The sequence below is a fragment of the Thunnus maccoyii genome, chromosome 18 (genome assembly GCF_910596095.1).
Source record: "Thunnus maccoyii chromosome 18, fThuMac1.1, whole genome shotgun sequence".
Classification (NCBI taxonomy): Eukaryota; Metazoa; Chordata; class Actinopteri; order Scombriformes; family Scombridae; genus Thunnus; species Thunnus maccoyii.
The window spans coordinates 5341044-5363424 of record NC_056550.1 but is presented as its reverse complement, the minus strand read 5'-3'; the positions used below and the strand labels follow the sequence as shown (position 1 = coordinate 5363424).

The window sequence follows — 22381 nt, the reverse complement described above, 5'->3', positions numbered from 1 at the left end:
ATTGACAGTGCAGCTAAAGTATATGCCAAATAGTACAGCCTTTAATGCAAAAGGCCCCAAACAGCCATTGTCCAATCAATGTTTGGCAACCTAAGCACAGCATGCTGAAATGTGCAATGATATCAGTAATGAATTAAACTGTGTGTGTTAATATAAGCTGTAAGGCCAGATAACTAGCTACAATAGTGATCTAGCGTTCTTTCCAAAGCCAAGAGGCATTTCACCAGCTGACTATATCATTATGTGGGGTTACAGGTTAGAAAAATATCTCAAGACTGAAGCATCTACTGTGTGAGGAGCCAAGATGTTAGTATATCTGAGTTTCAAGCAATGTTAGCTGCTATGTCTGACTCTTTTTTGGTTTGAGGAAGTTTACTCTCCAGCCAAAGCTGCATTGGATCAACTCATCCTCAAAGCATATTTAATACCCTTTTACAGTGTTCCAGTTTTAAAATGAGTCAGCTGGAAAAGTTAAAGAGTTTACTGTATGTGGTAAATCTGCCAATGTTATTACTGGAAACTGCATATGTGCTGTATGAGAACAGTAAGCTTAACAGGTGTAACAACAGTAATTGAGGTGGGTGGGGTTTAGCAAATAGCATCAGTTAATATTATCCTTTTCTGAACATGTTTGCATGTTTGATTGTGTTCTGGGTTTGATTATCTGACCTGTGAATGCAAATCTTTTCAGTTGTTGACTCTAAAACATAAGATATTGGAGAATTTTCAAATCACCCTGTGCTTTAAGCTGTATTATCATGTAATGATAACATAACACTGACAAAAAAAAATGTGTAAAAATGTTTACTGCTCAGCAATGGATTTCCTAGGTTAAATACCAAACGCCTTCTAAATAGTTTTTATTTTGTAGTGAATTAAAAGGCACCAATTGCAGCTTGAAAAGCTTGAAATTAATATAAAAATCGGCTGTACTAAGTATACACCATTTGTAGTTAACAGGCTAAAATATATACAAAATCATTTATATGGTTGTTTAAAGTATACCAGATTGAAATGGGTCACAATGTAACAGAGCAGAAGGAGAAACAACAAACACAGAATAACAGGAAGTGATTGTCCAGACTACCAAGAACATCTCAGACTCATCCAGTGGCTGCAGAGGAGGGTTTGCAGACTGAAACAGAGAAGAAGAGGAAAGAAGAAGGCAGAAAAGTAGGGGAGGGGGGAGGGGGGGACAAAAAAATAAAGGGAGGGAGAAAAGAGTAAGGGAGGAGGATGATGATGAGTTTTCTCTCTTACAAGGTCATCCGAAGCACGTGCCTGCGCTTTCCTGAACAGCTCGAGATCGTAGTCGCTGGTGATGTTCTCCAGCAGCGGCTCCCTGCTCACCCCGTGGCTGTCACGGTGCTCCTGAAGGAAAGGAGAAAGACTTTTAAAATAAAATATGGGAAGCATACGGTAAGTACGTATATGAAGGTGTAGGTGCATTTGTTTATGAGCTTTACATACACACATTTCTCACTCACTTACCATGTACTTTTCCTTCTGGTCCTTATTGAGGCCAGAGTTCCTCTTCCTCCTCAGCTCTGTCACCTTCTCCTTGTAGCGCAGCTGACGATCTGTTGGGGCCTGAGACCACACAGAGACAAACACTTAAACAGAGGAGATTCTGCAAGATTCCTTTTAGCTCATTTGACCACTTTACCTTTTGAGGAGTGACAATGGTAGAGCACAAAATGGATCACTACTTTCAATTTCAATGTCTGGTGATAACACACATATATATATAACTGAGCTTTGCTTATTTCCATTAGTACTACTAGTATTATTGATATTTTATCACTGCTGGTGATATTAAAAAATAGCAACAGGAATGTCAGTGACTTCACCCTTCATCACTTTGCCTTTGGACCTGTTACACTGAGGAATTACAGACTGTGTAAAAATACATTTGAAAGTCCAACTGGAGATCATATATGATCTGAGATAGACAAATCAGCTTCCAAAATTGGAGGTGTGACAGGAATCTTAATATTGACACTACAAAATGTGAACCTATCCCTTAAGAGCAACGTTGCAGTGTGTGGGAATCCCCCTCTATGCACACAAACACACCTTCAGTTCATGATGAAGTAAATCAGACAAGTGAAATACAGGAAGAGTCACAGCTTTCACCTGGATTCACATGCTCAGTTCTGTTGATTAAGACAATACATTTCCCTGATATTTTGTACCATAGAGAAAGAAAATAGAGATATTTTGTACCATAGAGAAAGAAAATATATATACACACACACACACATATATATATATATACGTGTGTGTGTGTGTGTGTGTGTGTGTTTCTGTCTGTTTCAGGTGTGAACATGTATGATGTTTGTCTTATACACTTGTGCATGCTGTTTACATCTATGAGTATGCGTGTTACCTGGTTTCTTGTGGAGTGTCTGTTCTCGTCCTGGCGGTGTGACAGCGTCCTTTCCTCGGTCTGTTTGTCGCGCGTCGATGCCTTGCCCTGACAAAACATCAACACTGTCTACCACCGACAACTCACATCCAGCCCTGCAGCAGAAACATCGCAGCATCCACCTCCGTGTTCCTGGAGGCTTCGCAGCTTGACAATCTCAATTTGAGTCTGTTGGTTTCTTTGAGTTTCATCTACTGGACACTTGGTCACAGTGTGATGGGTGAGATGTTCCCACAGTGGAAACCTGGTTTGACTATACAGAATGGCTTGGTGGCATTGTAAGTAGATGCTTATTTAAGCCTGTGAGCATGTACTGAGCAAGTGAACAGCTAACCTCGTCTACTGTTTTCACAAGTAATATCAAATAGAGTAGTGTGAAGAACAACTGTTGAAAATGTTTCTGTTTCACACTCAGTTCTTACCCTGGAATCCCAATTGGTATGTGTGTGTGTGTGTGTTAGTACCTTGCATTCATCAGCAGAGAGGTTGTGGTAGAGAGGACATCCTGATATGGAGAAATGTCTCTCATGCCTCCCTGTTAGATGACCTGAGAAAGAAAGAAAGAGAGAGAGAGAGAGAGAGAGAGAGAGAGAGAAGGGGGAAAGGAGACAGTGAGAGAAAAAAATAAAGACACTTCTGATCCAGTGAGGAACATTGCAGTAGATTGTTTGTGCCCTCACCCAGTGAATTGCACCCAGGCGTGGGACACTTCATGTTGAAGTTGTAGCTCTCGTGGAAGCGCCGTCGTTTGGGCCGGTGGGAGAGGTCGTGGGCGGCGGCCTCTTTGAGTGACAGCTCCTTGGCCAATCTCTCGTCCTCCTCTTGTGAAACTACAATATCGTTGCTAGAAGACACGAGGTCGTTGCTGGGGCTGGAAACCTCGATGTCTGACTCTGAGGATGGGGCGTTGCCTGTCGGGGTGCGAGGAGGGGTCTCGTCCCGGTCCGCTGCTTGCTTAACGTCTGCTGAGCCAATCAGGACAAAGGAGATGAGAGGGAATAATCACAAGACTGCTGTGTGTATACTTACATCCCATGCATCAGTATTGAATGAATCTTTTAAACTGAAAATGACAACTGCTGCACACATGAACTTTATTTTGAATCAGACTGTGACTCAGAGATAATGAAAACATGCACCCTAATGATCTAATTCTTAAGGGATGGTTCAATTTTTGGGTAGTTGCACTATTTTTCTTGCTCACCTAGAGACAAATGACTGGGTTCTGTTTTATATCTCTATGCAACACGTCAGCACAAACAGCATAGGGCATTCAATAATATAATGGCTATCATACAGCACAGTGAGTGGTTAACTTATAGAAAAACATATCGATGATAAAAAAAAAAATAAATCTGTATCTATTATTAACTAGCCTTATTGGCACAAATCTATCTTAAGGGAAATCTCTATAGGCAGCAATATGTGACCGCATACAGATGCACGGAACACCCTCCAGCAATGGCTGCCAGCAGAGAAATCCAATAGTAAAGACTGATGTTACTGCAGCAGAAGACCAGTGCTCTGAGACGCTGGCTGGTGAATAAAATATAACATATAAACATATTGCAGCCCCTTTCCTTTCCTGTTTTTCCAGTCATATCCAGCTTTTCATTAAATCTGGCATTCTTTTTAAACTCTGAAAAAAAAAAAACTCATCAAACACAAATTATTCGTCTTAAAATATTGCTGGGAGGATCTTAAAATATTGTGATCACAGTTGTTGGTCTTGATAAACTGAGACAGCTCTCAGATCACTCTGTTTTTTTTCACAAGGATAATTTCACATCATTTCTTCATGTTATTTCATGAGTGTCTTGGCTAGCCAAGCATTATACAGTAAGTGCCAACTAGGACTGCGTGACATAGACATAATTAAAATGATGGTGATACTAATTCAAATAATTATGTTGACAATAGAACCACGTATCATGACACTACTCTTTTTTCATAATATGATTCAAGTGGTGCGGTAATACATGATACAATTAAATAAGCAATCAATCTTAATGAATACAGATCACCACCTTCTACAGTGTCTGAAGTTTGATAACAACAGCAACGAAACACAAGTCCAGGATATAGATGGAGACGTATTTGTCTTCTTTATAATCAGGAACACGCTGTGATCACAGACAGGACTCAGGATGTACGGCACTACAATGAATGAGTGAAACTCCTCCTCCCCCCCTCCTCTCCACCTCATCCTTTTTTCTCTGCCGTCCCAGCTTCCTTTTCAACTCTCATCTACAGTACTCATCTGTCTTTTCCTTTACTCTCCCTTTCGTCCTTTTCTTCCTTCCTTCCCTCCATCCTCCTCTGATGCTGCTGCTCTCCTCACTTTTCTCCCTCTTTTTATCTCCTTGCATCCCTCGTTCTACTCTTCCTTCATCTGTGCCTCTACTTCTACTCTCTTCCAACAAATTCATCTACTTGTGATTTTTTTTCCTCCTCCTACAAATTAGAGGAGGAGCATTTTTCATACAAAATAAAAGCACCCCTCATGTAATGCATAGATATATCATATCTAAGACATGCAGGAAACACCATTTAATTTATCAACTTCCCTCCTGCTCTCACCATTAGCCTCGGTATCTGAGCCGGATGACCTGCTCTGACGCAGTGGGTATTTTTTGGCTGTGGTGTTTGTCGCCCCCTGCTGGCTGCGTGTCACCCTGCGCCCGGAGGAGAAGACGGATGCTGCCACTGCTGCTGCTGCTGCCGCTGCCGCTGACTCTGCTGCTGAATCCAGGCCTTCGTCAGGACCCACGGCTGCAGGGGAATTGCTCCGTGCTGAGCTGCAATGATCTAGAAAAGAGGAGAAGATTACTTGAGGATTTTCACTTTTCGAGACTACTGTCCTCTGCTGCCTTCATCTGCTGGCTATAGTTATCAGTCACATGTCACACAAACCATATAACCTCATAAGATGCATCAGTACTCATCTTTGTAATAACTAATTAACATTAAACAACCACATTAACACCCTGATACACTTATACTTATCTACAGTTTGAGTGTTTTTTTAAATTAGTGTTAACAGCGTGATCTAGAGACACCGTCTTGATTTGCAGACATAAAATGATTAATGGATTAATCAGAGAAAAAAAGTGGTAACTATTTTCATGGTCAATTAATCGTTTAAATCATTTTTCAAGCAAAAGTACCAAACATTTCAGAGTTCCAGCTTCTACATTGTGGGGATTTGCTGCTAGTCTTTCACTCATGTGATAGCAAATGAAATATCTTCAGCTTTTGGGATGTTGCTCGGACAAATAAGCAATTTGATTATGTTTTCTTTCTAAGCAGCCCTACTTGGTTGTCTATATGGGAACTCCTGAGAAAATTTACTATCTATCTATCATCTAAAACATGATAAGAAGAAGACAGAGTTACATGTTACCAATGGCCTGAATGGTTATGAAGAGACTAATCCATCCACAGAAAAGAAGACTGAACCTCTGAATCCACCTCTTTCTGAAGCAAACTTGCCTCTATCCCTGGAACTTAATTTAGACCCTGGTCCGTCCGGTGGAAAAGCAGACAGAGGAGGCAGGTAGAGTTCCTCAAAAGGTTCTTAGTACCTGGAGAAAATTCCTGCGGTCGAAACGTGTCTTATGTTGTTCCTAAGCCTGTATGAGGACAGTGCAGCCAACTACTCTCAATAACAGAAAGTAGAGGAGAATGTCGGTCTTTCTTCCTCTGTTGTAAATCCCCTCTGGCAGCCACAGAAAGAGGTCACACAGGGGGTGGGAATGGAGTTTGTGTGTCTGTGGTGGGGGGAGGTCAGGCTGTCTGAACCCATTCATGCTTTATGGCCGCCCATATATAATAGCTACTGCCTAACTGTTGAAGTGAGGGGGGTTTGAAGTCTCCTTGTAGTCTCGGAATGAAAACACCCTTCCTAATTCAAATGACCCATATAAATGAAATTACACTGAAAGTAGTAATGTTTAGCTTTATAATAAATATAAGTACAATAAAAAAATGTAAGAATAAAAAAGAAAAGTAACTACTGAAGTTCACAACAGGTGAAGATCAGAAAGCAAAACTACACTATTATAAATAGGTTTAATTATACCAACAGCAGGATAATAGGTCAAAGAGGCTTCCTAATGTTCTGAAGTACACTGGTGTGTTGGTAATGGTAAAATAAATTGGTGTAATTACACTGTGGTGAATCCTCTGATGAGTGATCCCTTGAATAAATAAAAGGCTGATTCAACCACACTGTCTGGGTGTCACTTTGATAAACTGTAGCAAATTATAGATCTTAGACTTTAACTTCTGTGAGTCCTAATTATATATTAACAGTTGAATGTTACACTAAGCAGGTAAACACGCAGTTAAGCCAAACTAAAAGTGCTCCTTTGATGGCAATTATACAAATTAAGATGGAGATAGGCCAATTAAACTTGTATGTTAATGGTCCAAATAGATGTTTTCTACTCTGCACTATGTGAAGAAGATAATACAAAAAATAATAATTAATATAGTAAAATATAATGATAGAGAGTTTGAGGAAAATTGAAAATACATCTTCAAGTAAGACCCAAGTCATTACTTCAGTGCTACCAAGCTGTAATTTGTATTTTGAGAAAAGTGAAACGTTAACATACTGATGTTACAGCTCATTAACTTTATTCCCTTTCAGCCAATTACAGTTCTTCATATTGTATAATTCCTCATCAACAACTTTCTATTTTTTTTCCAGTAAGACATACTGTATGTGCACTTGGTTTATGTGAATGTTTGTACTTCCTATAATAAATGATTCGTCTTTCAAACAACTTACCTTGTGAGTTCTGGCTGAGGCGCAGTGATGCGCGAGTCAGGCGCGTGCTGCTGCGCCTGTGCGCGCTCTCGGAAGCTTCGGCAGGCTCGAGGTCGGCGGAGAAATCCGAGTCCTCCGTCCCGTCCGAACTGCTGCCTGCGGTCCTCTGGAAACAACCACATCAACAATATGAGAAATCTGTGTGATTTAACTAAAAGCTTGAACTTAAAAACCGTGTCACATCAATTTAAAAAAATCTGTGAGAGTGACTTTAATGAATACATATATATATTTTTTTTTTTACCAGCGGATAATCCAACAAAGATCCCATGCTGGGGGAGGAGCATCACCCCCTCCACATCTCCACACGACAGACTTGTCAATAAATACTCACTTGTCAATAAATACTCAAATAAACCTAATCGGCATCACCACAAACAACACCGACTGCTTGTATTATCCTTACAAATTTGTCACATAGGGGCACGTTTCGCGTGAATTTCCAGTTTGATGTTTGTTAAATCGACTAGTTGCTTTGAACACTGCTGCCAGGAACGCTAAACCCTCAGCAAAATCAAATTACTGAAACTCATGAAATGTCCCTAAATGTCCCACAAGGTTTTTTGTTTAAAACGAAGCATAACATGTCGAAACTGCAGGCTGCCAATCTGCCTGTCTCACGGAATGAATGGGGGGCTCTCCCTCTACCACTAGCGACCAAAATCAAGGGGTGGGGGTGGGGTAAAGGGACTCAAGTAGACATGACATTTACATTTCACAAATAACATAGTGGGGGGCCCCCTTCCATCCTCTCAAATAATAACCCCAATGTGATATTATAGGGCTACCTACTATTAGTAACTTATTCTTATGGTGAGTGAATAATTAACATTATTAATATAATGTATATTTATTTCTGTCATTTAATATTTTATTACAGTAACGTTTATTTATTTATTTTTCTTTTTTTGCATTCAGCTTAGAAGTACTACTTTATTACGTTCGTTTCCCTCCTCTTTTCCCCCATTTGAGTTATAACTTTAAATGTGAGAAGGTGACATATTGGGACACCAAAAAAATAACTATAAAAAAATGATGAAATGTTATAACGCGATATACCAGAAGAAAATGAATATAAACAGAGCAAAATGAATGAGTGAATGAATCAAAATGACATTTCAGCTATAAACAGATACAAAATAAGTATAATAAACAGAAAAACCTTCTTTTTTAAAAACAAAACAATACGCTATATTTGCAGCATGTAAAACATAATAGGCCTGCTGATAACATGACTATAGCTAGTTCTCTTACATTTGCGAATGAACATTAATAACATTTTAACAGCACTTAAAAACGGTAACAAACAGTATACAATTAAAAACAAGAAACACAACCAGTAGCGCACATTAAGCGTATTTGACAACTACACAACACGAAGCTGGGCACTTAATTTGCATGCAGCCAATGAAAATTGAGACCAGGCGGGGTTTGAGCAAGCCGGACCAATGAGCGAAAGGCTTGTCCCGATTCTGTCCAATAGCAGTGTTGTTTTGGTGCGGACCCTTCGCTCCATCCTCGGACCCAAAGAACAGCCTGTTCCTTTTCATCCCGCTAACTTACAGCTGCCGTTAAGGACGGCAATAGAGGTCAGCATCCCCCTGTCCTCCTCCAGCGGGGACAAATCTGATCATTAAGTAGCAAAACCCAGATTTCCAACCCTTCTTACTCGATACTCTCGATAAACAACAACAGATTCTTGCAACTCAGCAATAAACATTAGCAGGCGCAGCAACAACACAACGACAGCTCAGTTGTGTGATTCAACCGACATTCACATTCAACGTACATCAAAAAAACCCATTAACGGTATATTGTGTAATATTTCAACGAGCAGGCGGTCACAGTTTTATCCACAGAGTTTTATTTTTACCTCTACAGCGGCTAACATTAGCTATGACGTTATGTTTGTGTGTGTCCGAGCTACTCTAACGGCTGTCAACCGTCCGCCTCAACTCACCTTTCTCCGGGGCATGTTCACAGATGTGACGGGTCGCTTCTCTCAGGTTATTAATCCGCACTTTGAGAGCAATTTTTTTCCAATGTTATATATAAATAATATGAGCAACAAATCGCCAGTTTTTGGCATGAGCCAACTCAGCTAAAAAAAAGGCGCATCAATTTCTCCGCACTTCCTACAACGGCTCGGTACGTCGACAAAATCCCTCCGTGTGGCAGATACGGTACACCCAGGGTGGCCTTAACGTTTAGATAGTTTAGGGAGGAGGACATACTCGTTCGTTTCATCAACTTCTTAGATAACTATTCAACTAATTAAGTGCACCAGCATACATTTGATGGGGTTGAGGTGCTTCTTCGTTTGATACTTAACTTTCAGATATTCAAAATCATACTTCAGTGCGCTCGAGCAGAACAAAGTAGGACCGGTGTTACACCGTAGTTGGTTACCCATCAGATTCTGTGACCTGCAGTGTTTGAAAAAGTACTCAAATACTTCATCACAAATAAAAATCCTGCATTTAAATCCTACTTAAAGCAGAAAGAACAAGTACAGAAAACCGAGTCCAATTTTCTGCAAAATTAGAACTTTTACTTTAGTTCTTTAAGTAAATTTAGCTGGTAATATTTTTACTTATGTTGGATTTTAAATGCAGGATACTTTTACTTGAGTAAGGATCTGAATACTTCTACAAACACTGCAGGTCACAGAGCCTGATAGGTCACCAAATACGGTGTAACATGGGAACTATCTCGACCTTTTTAAATTAGTCATAATAGATTAGTTATTAAAATAGAATCCAGTTAGCTGTTCACAGAAATAACGCTCATTTACTGACCAAACATGTGTGTTATAGAGCGGTACCACCAGGTAAAACCCAAAACATGTTATATCATGCGTAAGATATCTCTAAAATTGCTGTCATTGTCGTATAAAAACCTTAAACACTACTTTGTTTGCTTAAATCCGATCTAACAAACGAAGCTTTAGAAGTCGGAAGTAAGCAGGGGTGAAGCCTCTCGCTCCGTTCAGTTCTACGTTCAGTCAGTGGGAGGGAGATGCGACGAGCTAGCACGTTGCATTTGACGTGGAGTGGGACTTCTGTAGCTTTCCTGTTTGTCATTTCTCTTTTCTCTCTTGCAGGCGGCATCTTACAAGCTATAAAGTAAAGATTTTTGCCCCTGAACGCCACCCAGAAACGAATACACAGCGCCGGACAGATTCGCTTCCTCACTGATTTGTAACTATTATGGCTGGAAGCACCGCCAAGACAGTGCACGATATCTTTCATAACATGGAGTACGGACCCGCAGCAAATTCCAGCTCTGCCACTGCACAGGTAACGTTATAGTATCAATCTAATTCATTAGAGAGATGCAACGAGTTAGAAGATCTTACTGACAATTATCGGACATGTTTTACTGCTTCCCATGGATAGCATATCCCTGTTAGACGCTTTGACCCATGTGAAGTTCATTAACAGTGAGCTGACTGTAACTCACAGGGCAAACATGTGACTTAGACTGTACAGTAGTTTGTTAGGAAATGTCAAGGGTGAAAATCTGATGGATGGACACGTTTCCACTTAAGGGAATCTTCACCCTGAAACAGAATTGGGCATTCAAATTTCCACTCATTTTGGACACTTAAGTATGTTTTTTTTTTTTCGGGTGAATTTTCTCTTTACGTTCAGACCACTATCTCTCTGACTTAGACTAGAGTACATGCAGTTGACATACAGATGGATATTGACAGACATGCACACTGACATTGTTCTCCTCACCTTTGCTCCCTGCAACCACTTCGCTCTTTCATTTGTTGGGCGTAGTGGTCACACTCTATATTGCAGCTTCACCTGACTCAACTCAGGTCATTACAAAAGACACAGCTGCACAAATTGAGCGTCACAAACAGCCCAAAATGAGTATTTGTATAATCAGAATTTGATCCATTATGTCCAATAAATTCTGGGAAATCTAGAGAAGCTATATCATTAAATTATTCTGTCGTTCATGTGTGGGGAGCCAACCTGGACATCAGCTGGCTCGGCCAGAAGAAGTCTCTGATGTGCATGTTCTCGACCGGCTCTTCCGGAGAAGCACTCTAGTGCTCATTCTCCATGGGCCAGAAAACCTGGAACTCTGCGGAGGCTGGGAAAACTTTTTTGGTGCAAGCAATTTTCATATGTGAGAATGGGGCCAGTTTTTCTAAATACATCCATGATATAGACCCATTTTACATAGCCCATCTTAAAGGAACACTGTGGAGTGTTGGACCACTACTAGCACTAGTAGCTTTCAAAGGTGGGTCCCTGTTTTGTTTTTATCGGTGCTAATCCTAGTGCTAGTCCTCTGATCAACAGTAGGCGGTGATAATGCGTCAGTAAAGCCAGTGAAGAAGAGAGCTAGCAAACATGGATGTGAACAATTTAGGATTAAAAATAAATAAGTATCAGTTTTGCAAACATTTTATGAGGAAGGAAATGCATCCAACATGTTTGTCAGGCCTCAATGATACATGCGATGCGTTGTGGTGAGAAACACTTGGAGAGAAATCAGGGCACCTTCTAGTTGTTAGTTAGTTTAAATAGACCAATTTGACAGGTGACATTCTGTTAGATAGGAAAATCACAAAATTACTGATTCCCCAATTCACAAAATACCAGCAGCCAAAATAAAAGACTGATTCCCATATTGCTGTTAAACCTCAGTATGAATATAATGTTTATATAGCAGTGAATCTTTACATCACTGAATATCAGAGCAGCTTTAGTTTGGTGTGTGTTGCTAACCAGAGATGAGCAGGGTGAGTGGTTCATGGAGAAGGTCAGTACTGTACTTTGGTCGTCTGTCTGTAAATAGTTGACGCGCTCTACCTTGCCTACCTACCTTTTATCAGTTACTGTCCAGCAGAGGTGGTTTCTTCCTGACCAATCAAACGTCAGCATTTTGGGTATCTGTCATGTACAGTCTTAGTTTGGCCTCATGTAGAGTCATTTCGGTGAATTGGTGTTAAAAGCATACTAGGCTCTTCATTTCTGTGATTTAGTTTATTCCTTTCAAGGACAGCTGTCTATTTGTCATCATAATGGTGTCATTGTGAATATTGTCTGTTAACTCTCTTCTCTTCTCCATCAGGCCTGGCTGGATCATCATTCCCGTTCTCTGGGTCTGTTCATTGATGGCAAGTTTGTCCGTCCCGCAGACAGACAGACTCGCTCCCTGGTGGACTCTAAAGGTAAGAGCAGCCTGAGTTTAAAGAGCATAGAAGGCCAACACAGCGTACACAGAGCTCTGAGATTTAGCTCCTTTGGTAGAGGATCAAACTTTCTGACAGTATGACTCTTATAGACCTGAGCAACCTATTGTAGATATTAAGTATCAGCTGAATTAACACGTTAGATCACTAAAATTGATTGCTGTCACACAAAATGAAGAATAAACTTCAACTAAAAAGTCCCCTCTGCTCTCCAGGTGGTAATGTGTGCAGCACGGTGTGCGCTGTGGAGGATGATATTTCCCAGTGTGCCTCCTCTGCTGTTAACGGTTACAAGGCCTGGAGTGGCCTGTCCTGCTACCAGAGGGCCAAAGTGCTGCTCAAGTATGCCAAACTCTCCTTCCTGCGTTTCATCCGTCATTTTGCATCCCAGCACTGTTATAAAGTTTAGTGCCATTCCACTGGCCTGATATGTTTGTTTGCTTGTTGTCTGTCCTGCAACAATAGGCTCGTGAGTGTTCTCGGGCAGCACGCTCAGTGTGTGTCGGAGCTATGTGAGCTGTGCGAGGCCTCCTGCTCCCCCTCCACCCTCGTCAGACTGTTGCAGTTCTACAGCAGCTGGGCTCAGCTCAGAGACACTCTCATCACAAACTGGACACCACTGGGTGAGGGAACACGGGGGTGTTTATATGTATGCACAAATTAAGTTTTAGTGTGAGATTTTGTATTTAGTTTGTTTGTTCCTGTTTTCCAGGTGTGGTGACAGTAGTTGTCTCTGATGACTGCTCTCTTTATTCCCTTATGCTCAAAGTCTTACCAGCACTGGCCATGGGTAACAAACACTCACTGTTATAAAGAGATACACATTAAAAACGATCTTATGTAAATTACGATTGAACGCATGTTTTTGTTTTATGTAAATTTTGTTCAGAGCTGTTCTGTTATAATTGAAATCTGCTTCCTTCTAGGCAACTCTGTCATCGTTGTCCCTGGTCGCAGCACCGCCCCTCCAGTGCTCCTTTTGGCACAGCTTTTTATGGCAGCAGGCCTTCCAGCTGGGGCCTTTAATGTTGTAACAGGAAATGACATGACGCTGGGTGTCAAAGTGGCCCAGAACCCTAGCATCAGCTATGTTACCTACAGCGGCAACAAGAAGGTGTGTGTGTGAGAAAATTGCATTTCTAACCAGAGTTAATGTTACTAAAATTTCCCAAATCATGATAAGTATGTCTTTTCTCGCTCAGGATGGAGTGACGCTGTGTAGGGCCACGGCAGGGATGGGTGTTCCAGTCTCTGTCTCCCCGTGCATTGGCGCCACATGTCCTTTCATCATCTTCGAGTCAGCTGACATCGACAGCGCCGTGGATGGAGCGATAGAGACTGCCTTTAAGAAGAAGAAAGAGGTGATTCACGCAAAAAAAGTATCCACTATCCGGTGATGGAGTGTGTCTCATGGCATCATATCAGACCAGATGTCCTCCAGTCTCATCCTCTCTTCCTCTCTCCTCTCAGGTGCACTGGGTGTTGTGCGTGCAGGAGAATGTGTTGGACAGTGTCGTGGCACGGCTTAGGCTGCGCATGGCGGGGATGAAGTGTGTGGCCCTGCCCAGTGATGGAGAAAGGGTTCTAGTGGACGCTGCAGTACAGGAGGCTCAGCAGCAGGGGGCCACGGTTAGTCGCAAAAACTTTTTGAAGAGCTGTGCTCAACTGCAGTGATGTTCACACTATCACTATAATATAGGTGATGGAAATGAACCCGATTTTAAAATTAATTTATTTACTTAAACTTTTGCTAGAACACATTTCATCCAAGTAGAGCTGCAACCAATTTGTTTTTTTTTTCTGTCAATAAACCTATTTACTTCTTCATATGATAATCATTAAGCCTGTGAAGTATCAAAAATAATAAAAAATGTCCATCAAGGCTTTACCGCAGTCCACAGTGCTGTCTTAACATAGCTAACATTTAGACCTTTTCTACTACAGGAACAACCTAACTTTATGTTTAGCCATTGTCACTAGTTCTGCTTTTGTTCTGGTTCTCCCCCCGCTTTGGGAATGAGTTCCTGAACCTAAATTTCAGCGCTGCTGAGGAGATGGTACTAAATCCAAATCAATCCAAGTTCCAGGTACTCTCAGGTGAAAGAAATACAACAGCTCATTTTCTATTCTGATTCAGAATATCCAACATGCAGGTTGTGTTGCCTTGTTGTTTTGTTGTCTGTGTAAACTGTGGATTGTATGCACAGCACTGAGGACTATGTTGCTTGTTTACCTACATTTCCCAGCACATGTTCCCAGGTTATCACTGGTATTTTCAAAATCATGTGAAATTTTTAGTAATTAGCTATTTTCTTCCACTAAGTATCAGGGTAGCGTGACCAAACGCTACATCGATACACCAATTATGTATATGCATGTATATGCGGTTTGTAAAACACAATGGAAAACACATTGTGAAACACAAGGCAGAACCTAACACCAAAACTGTACAGGTTCTTAAAAGTTCAGGCTAGGGGTTGTTAAGTTCCCGCTGTGGAAAAGAGCCATTTGTCTGACCAGTCAAAAAGTTTTGACTTTATGGTGATATATAAACCGTAAAGAAAAGCAAGCCGCTCTTCATATTTGAGAAGCTGTAACCTACAGGTGTGTGGATTGCTTCCTTAATGAATGAATAACTTATTTCTCTCTCTTTCTGTCTCTCCTCAGTTGATTCAGTCCTGTTCTGCCCCCCCTTCAGGCGCCCAGTACCCTCCCACAGTGTTCTGTGGAGCAGCTCCCTCCTCTCCATATGTGGTCACCCCCTCTGCTGGACCGCTGCTGCCTCTCATGACCTTCAGAAGCAACACAGAGGCAGTGACCCTGGGTAAGAAGTCTCTGTGGATGCAGATGCATGAGTGAAGATTTTGACTTCTCTGTTCAATCAAAAGATTTCAGAGTAATAATATACTGTGTTTTATTATTGAATTTCCACTTGAGCCACAGTAACGGTCTCTGTTCTGCACAGGGAACCACAGTCCACATGGCCAGGCAGCCTCCATCTGGACTGAAGACCTCACCCTGGCTCTGGAGACAGCTAAGAAGTAGCTACACACATTTACACACTCATACATTTCCTCTTTTCATCTTCCTCTTTTTCCCTTCTTTTATTTGTTTTCCTACCCTATCTTCCACTTATTTTTCTTGAATATGTCTCTTCGTTCCTTCTTTTCATCCACTTTGCATGTCTTCTTCCAAATTACTCTTCACTTTTTCCTTGTTTTACCTTCATTTTAGTCTCTTTCCCATCTCTCTTGCCTTTCTTCTCCCCTCCATAAATTTCTTTCACTTTTTTCCTTTGTTGTCTTTACAGGCAACACAAGTCCTGATATTTTCAGTAATTTATGGGTAGCTCGAAGACTTGAATTGAATTGTGAATGTACATTTGGTATCTGACTAATGTAATACTTCTCTCCTTCTTCTTATCTCCTTCTTCCTCTCTCTGCAGTCTGTCAGTTGGCTCAGTGTGGGTGAATTCCCACTCTATGTCTGACCCCAGTCTGCCCGTCTCTGGTCACAAAGACAGCGGCACCTGCACCGACGGAGGACAGGAGGTTGGCTTCAGTAGTTTCTCACAAAACACAATGACAGAAGAAACCATTGAGTCCCAAAACTGACAAAATGTAGTAAAAGACAGGACATGCATATAAAGATGAAGATAATGTTATGAAGATAGAAGCTCTTCTTCTATCCTCTAAGAAGCGTTGGCTAGCTAACTTTGTATAGTGTTAGCTTGCCAGTTAAAATTCTTTATCTACAGATGCTACATTAGTATGTGGGCAGTGTATATGGATAATTAACATTACATCAGCAGCTAGATAGCTAAACAGCATGAAAACTTAAGTTACCTGCAGATGTCACTTTGGACCTGTTAGATGCTGGTTTGGCTCTTACTCTTTAAAATCTGTGTTAGCGACACACTGCCTGTCCATGACTTGTAGCTGCAGCAGTTTGTTTAATTTGTCTCCAATGATACATTAAATTGCAATTAAACCGCGGTTCACATGTGTGCTGAACTGTGGGGGGCAATCCGTATGGATCATTGATGGACTATGTTCCGTTACACCTCTATGGGGTAGTTGTATGACAAAACATAGCTGCAGCCATGTAGATAGCTGCAAAGGCTGGTGCTCAGTTTGTTTTCAGTTAAGCTAGCTAGCTACACAGCTCTCATTTGCTCCACTGATGTTGCACATTTGCCCATCTCATTATCATACAAGCATTAGGAAAACTGAAAATGTGGTGAATAAAATGGGAAATGTTGTTTGGGGAAAATAGGGGAAAGATAAATTCCTAAATGTGTGTCAAAACATAGGAAAATGATATAGATGTAAGTATAAGTTAAATAAATTAAGTTTGAATTTATTTTGTCAACTGATTGGTGATAACGGAAACATATAAAGCGTTATTTTAATTTTTAGATTTTAACTAAATATTATTAATGTATTTGATTATATTTTTTGACTTTACATTTTGTCAGTTGTATCTCCATAGACATCATCTACTGTAGCCTTCAAGCATAACTGTTTAACCTCCAGGCGTAAGAATCTTGTACTGTATGTTGACCTGTTCTCTGCTATCTGTCAGGGTCTGTACCAGTTTCTACGCCCATCCTCTTCTTCCTCTCCTCCTCTTCCTCGCTCCTCGCCTGTCTCTATGGACTACGCAAAGTTTGGAACAGCAGTCTCCCCAGTTATTATTCCTGATGATTCAGACTCTGCCAGGTTTGTTTTGTAATGCTCTCTTTACGTAAAGTCTTGAACATAAGGTATCACAAGACCTCATAACTGTATAATAAGCACATTTTTAAAATATGTTCAGTATCATAATAAAAGCATAATATAATACATGCAAGGTTAAGGAGATAATATTCTCTGCTTCCTTACATACATGTTCATATTTGTCCACAATGCATCACTCCCTTCCTCCCTCCTCTCTCCTCAGTGCCCCTAAGCCCTACCTGCAGTTTGTCGGTGGTAAGACATGTAAAGCAGTGTCTGGCTGCAGTGTGGCAGTGCAGTCACCAGGGGCCAGCACTGTCTTGGCTTATTGTCCAGATGGAGGCCGGAAAGACGTCCGCAATGCTGTGGAGGCTGCTATCAAAGTCCAGCCTGGGTGAGGGCTTTGCCACACAAAGACACTGACACACACATAAACACATACACCCAAATATCAGAGTCAAGCCAGAAAACAATGTACATTGTGCTTGCAAACAGATGTTTTCATGTTTTATTATTTGACAGAAAATCTGTCAAAAATGATCTACAGTGATTACAAATACAAAATACATTGACAGTCCATCAGTGTTGTGTGTTGTGTAATTGATTTGACTGATTTTTGATCAGAATTAAAAACATTTGGCCCAGGTTGAAACACTCAGTCTCTTTATCAAAGTTGTAACCTGGAATCCTAAACAGAGCCTCAAACCTGTAAAAAACAAACAAACAAACAAATTTCAGAGGTGAAAGCAGCTTTCCTGAAATTTGGCCTCCATGAAGCAGATTTTATTCAGGCTTTCAGACTCGAGACACAAGGACACACATGTATACAAACCAGAAAGACATCAGGGTTTCATAACTTAGTGGGCTGTGTGTGTTTGTCACCAGTCGAAGTCCAACGTGACTGAGAGCTGATAAAAAGACACATATTTGCTAAGTCATACACAGTGAGTCAACAAAGTGTAACAGCAGAGTTTGATGACGAAACCCAATAAACACTTCTCTTCTTGTCACCACAGTACAAAGCATTAAAAGTACAGTACATGCTGTGCTGGATTAACCAGCATTCCCCTTTTCTAGATCTCAACCGTTTCAAGTCCTTTCAAAAAACGGAGGCATATCTCTGATCGTTTTATTTCTTCTTGCATCCTTTTTCTCCTCTAGCTGGATGAAAAAGAGTCCATCTGCCCGTGCTCAGTCCCTCTACTCTCTGGCCAAAGGCCTGGAGGCAAAAAAGCGGGACATAGCTGCGTCAATCAATGTCCAGACCGGTCTCTCATTGGAAGAGGCTGATAGGGAGGTAGAGCTCAGCATTGCCAGGCTCAGTGATTGGGCGGCGTACTGTGACAAAATCCAGGGAGGAACTCTGGTGAGGCTTTTTATATTATACAAAGTTATTTATTTAGAGAGAGACATTAGAATATACAAATGAGATGACTGTCAGACAGATTGGTAGCACCTACTGATCTCTAAACTCATGTTGTCCCTTTCATTCAGCCTGTACCACAATCTGGCTCTGCTCTCTCCATCCCCGAAGCCCTGGGAGTGGTAGGAGTCATCCTCCCTGACAAGAATCCCCTCCTCTCCATGGTAACACTTCTTGGAGCAGTCATTGCCACTGGCAATGCTGTTGTCATGGTCCCCAGTCAGAGGTATCCACTACCAACCTTGGCATTTGTACAGGTAAGTGTGATGTAAAATGTGCTGTGCAGCAAGTTGGGGAGGAGGGAGGAGGAGTGGGAGCGGGCATCATACACTGAATCTAAACCAGTAACCAGGGTGCATTTGTGCAACCATTAAACGGGCATTCAGATTGAAAATAGTCCTATTTTTAAAAAGTGCAAGGAGGCATTGTTGGTGGAGTTGACATGAAATACAATCCAGGAAGTACAGTTAGAGTAATAGATCCATAAGTTTGAAGGATTCTATTACTATGGTAAAATCAGTACTTTCAATCAAACATGCAAACACACATTCCTGGCAGATGACTTCAGAATGTGTGCTTGCACATATTTGGCCAATCCAGCAACTTGTCAGGCAAAAGTTGAATATTGCCGAAGCCCTCTGCGTTGGCACTCATGCACAGCTAATATCAGTCTGAACGTGGCATAAAACTCTTTTTGCGTTCAGTGTGAACACACTTGAACCCCTTTCAGACATGCACCTCTTTACATAAACTTAATGGCAATTTAACAATCAGTCTCATGTATGAATAAGTACCTGAATCGCTTTACTGTAAAAGTCACAATGGCAATCTTACCAGGTTGACTCTAGGTTGCTGTCAGAGAGGAAGTGAAGTTGTGTCTTCTTTGCATGATTAACTAATTAACACATTTCTTGTGCTCAAAGAAAATAAAATCAGTTTAATAAACTATGAAAACTGTGAATAAGCCAATTTTACGTTGTTAGGGAGATTCTTCTCATGTCAGATCAGTCTATAAAAATCCAGGGGTTAAAAAGCAACCAGAGTAATAATCAGATCAGCTTTCTTCCTCCTTTATACTTTGATATTGAGTAACTGAATAACCAGCAAAACACTTAAAATACAGCCTGTCAGCAAAAAGGAAAATGAGAGTAAACTTAACATCTTGTTATTCACACTTCTTCAACAGCTTCAACAGCAAAGTAAGTTTTAAAATGCATCAGTGATGCAGCCTGTGAGAAGACTGAAAACACTCCTCTTCCTCATTAAGATTTTCAACTCACTGCTGTTTTCCAGCATTTTTACCACTTTCATAAACCAGATGCTGTTTGTCACGTAAGCACATGTCGGTATTAAGCAACATTAATATAAAAGTCAGCTATGTCGGGATGACAAAAAGCCATCACTTTGACAGCTTGATGAAGCCAGCAATATTATGTATTAAGTTTCATTTCTTGTTGTAAAATCCAAACGTTTTTATTTGTCTTTTCTAATATCTTCTCTTTTTAGCAGTCTGCTTGTGTGGTGAATTTTTGTATTTACGAGGCTGTATTAGTCTGTATGTGTGTGCACGTCTGCAGTGGTGTAGTATCTGTAAACACTCATTTTATCTTTATAATCCCTCCTCCTCCCTTCTCCTCCTCCTCCTCTTCTTCAGGTGCTCCAGTCTTCAGACCTGCCAGCAGGTTTGGTGAACATCATTACAGGAAGAAGAGACCAGCTGACAGTGGCTCTGGCTACTCACAGCGTCATCAAGGCCATCTGGTACTGGGGCAATACTGAGGTGAGGACTAAACACCAACACATACACCCCCTAAGAGAGACCTGAGGCCCTGAAAAGCCCTGAAAGCAGGATTAGTTCAAAAACACCTAGCACACCTAAACAACAGATTGACCTCTTCTGCTCTTTCTAATGTTTTAAACCTTGTCTCGTAAGGATTATAACTAAAATTGGCTTCTTTGCAATCATATCATTGCAATATCTTTTTGTATATGTGATGCATGATATATAATGATCCACTCACCCAGCCCTACCACATATTCATTTTATCTCTTGCTCTGTGTTTCCTACTGTAGGGCTGTCAGTACCTGCAGTACACATGTACCAGCCCTCTGAAAACCCTGCGTCTGTTCTGCCAAAAGGAGGAGGAGGGGAAAGATGGAGGGAGGGACTGGACTCATCCCTCACTCATGGAAGAGATATGGAGGAATTCAGTCCAGTGGAAGAGCGTGTGGATTCCCACTGCATAAGAAAATAGATAGAGGGAGAAAAAAAGAGTCTTAACTGTGACCTGTAGGATGTAGATTTAAAAGGAAGGATCAAAAAATTAACTGTGACCACAGTCAGAAACAGCCAAAAAAAATCATAAGCAGACAACACAATGTTCCTGAGTCTCTTAACTGTTGGTCCCCGTGCTTTTTTTTAATTCCCATGAGTCAGTGCATGCAACTACTGCCACACTAATCCAGCAGAGGATTTCTGTGGATGGCTGAGCGACCATGTGATATATTCCAACAGTATTTTTTGATTAGAATTTAATCATCTATGTAAGCTGAAGCCTCAGACATTGTGACACCAAGCAGCTACCACATTAGCACACACTTTAGTGCAAAGACAGTTTTGTTTATGAGATAACATTGCTTGGCATCATACATCTCCAAAATAAGAAAAAAAAAATAGAAAACTATAATAAAATCAGGGTAAAATGAAGTTTAAGTATGAAATTAACAAAATAATATACTAATGAATTAACAATGACAAATGTACAAAGGCGTGATCAGTGACAGAAAGAAGTGAAGGCCACAGGTCAGACAATAAGGATTTGCAGGTTATGAGTAACTGAGAAAACAAGAGATTAAATGTATTAACAGATTTATTTTGGGGGGTTATGGCAGGACACTGACACACAGACTCAGTCTGAGTTGAATTGTGGAATAAAAAAAAATACCTAAAGCACTTAAAACACAACAGATTTGAAAGAATTTTACTAAAAACTTAAACATACAGTACTTACTTTGTTGTAGGTGATATGTTAGCAGCATTGCCAATGTATTCAAATGTTTTTTGTTAACAAGGTATGAAAATGTGTCACTGAAGTAAAAAGGTGAACATTTATGAGGGGTTACATATTCCTTCATTACAATGAACAGGAACATTCTTTATAATGATGTGGTATGCAATCATAATCAAAAGAGTTGACTTTCTACCTCTATCTTCTGCAATTCTACTTCTTTTTGCTCTTAGTCATTACACATCTGCTTGACTTTAAGGTCAGCTTTATTTCCAGGCATGCTTAAACTAACTGAACCCTGGATCAATAAGTATTCACTAGTAATACTGTAGATATTTGGTAACATCAAGTGCCAGAGAGCCATGACATAATCTATCACTGTTTCATTCAAATATTTCAGTTGTAGTTATAAGAAAAGTGGTATTTTTTACAACATATGCAACCTTTTTTTTCAACTTGAAACCTCAACTGCCTTAGAGTTCTGTCAAAAATTGATCAATCCTGTGTCAACTCAATCCAAATATGTTAATGTACTGCACATCTTTATTACTGTACAATTATACTGTTAGCTACGTCATAGAAGTACACTTATTAATCTGTGGTGCGAACATTCCCAGTGAAAGCAAGTTTGTTTCCAAGTTCACATTCACGTTGTTAAATAATATGTTTTTGAAATGTGTGTTTCCAGAGAATGATACTGTAGGTCTCACTGCCTAAAAGCCATAATTAAAAAAGATACATTTATGAATTTA

General features: G+C 40.5%; 2 protein-coding genes across 5 annotated transcripts in view; one reads left to right on the top strand and one right to left on the bottom strand.

Moving 5' to 3' along the window:
* The window catches only part of LOC121885035 (histone acetyltransferase KAT7-like), a 19359-nt gene extending 9799 nt beyond the window's left edge, over positions 1-9560 (bottom strand). Inside the window, exons 1-8 of one of the 3 annotated variants that reach the window (XM_042394218.1) lie at positions 9223-9560; positions 7224-7368; positions 5009-5236; positions 3109-3393; positions 2893-2975; positions 2390-2476; positions 1492-1590; positions 1282-1371 (exon numbers count right to left, since the gene is read on the bottom strand). In XM_042394218.1, the coding sequence (XP_042250152.1) occupies positions 1282-1371; positions 1492-1590; positions 2390-2476; positions 2893-2975; positions 3109-3393; positions 5009-5236; positions 7224-7368; positions 9223-9237 (1032 nt within the window). In that variant the 5' untranslated portion in view covers positions 9238-9560. Of the gene's footprint in view, positions 1-1260; positions 1372-1491; positions 1591-2389; positions 2477-2892; positions 2976-3108; positions 3394-5008; positions 5237-7223; positions 7369-9222 lie in introns of all 3 variants that reach the window. The other 2 variants (XM_042394215.1, XM_042394216.1) reach the window with 2 other exon arrangements.
* On the top strand, positions 8786-22381 carry aldh16a1 (aldehyde dehydrogenase 16 family, member A1). Of its 2 annotated transcripts, XM_042394214.1 has the most exons (18): positions 8786-8851; positions 10366-10561; positions 12360-12459; positions 12696-12822; positions 12946-13103; positions 13193-13270; positions 13407-13594; positions 13683-13841; positions 13951-14109; positions 15148-15304; positions 15446-15521; positions 15926-16031; positions 17065-17201; positions 17422-17592; positions 18360-18564; positions 18693-18878; positions 20276-20401; positions 20695-22381. In XM_042394214.1, the coding sequence occupies exons 2-18, from the start codon at positions 10472-10474 to the stop codon at positions 20866-20868; spliced, it is 2397 nt and encodes a 798-aa protein (XP_042250148.1). In that variant the 5' UTR covers positions 8786-8851; positions 10366-10471; the 3' UTR covers positions 20869-22381. The 2 variants fall into 2 exon arrangements, with proteins under 2 accessions (XP_042250148.1, XP_042250147.1); XM_042394213.1 differs by lacking the exon at positions 8786-8851 and having other exon boundaries at positions 10168-10561.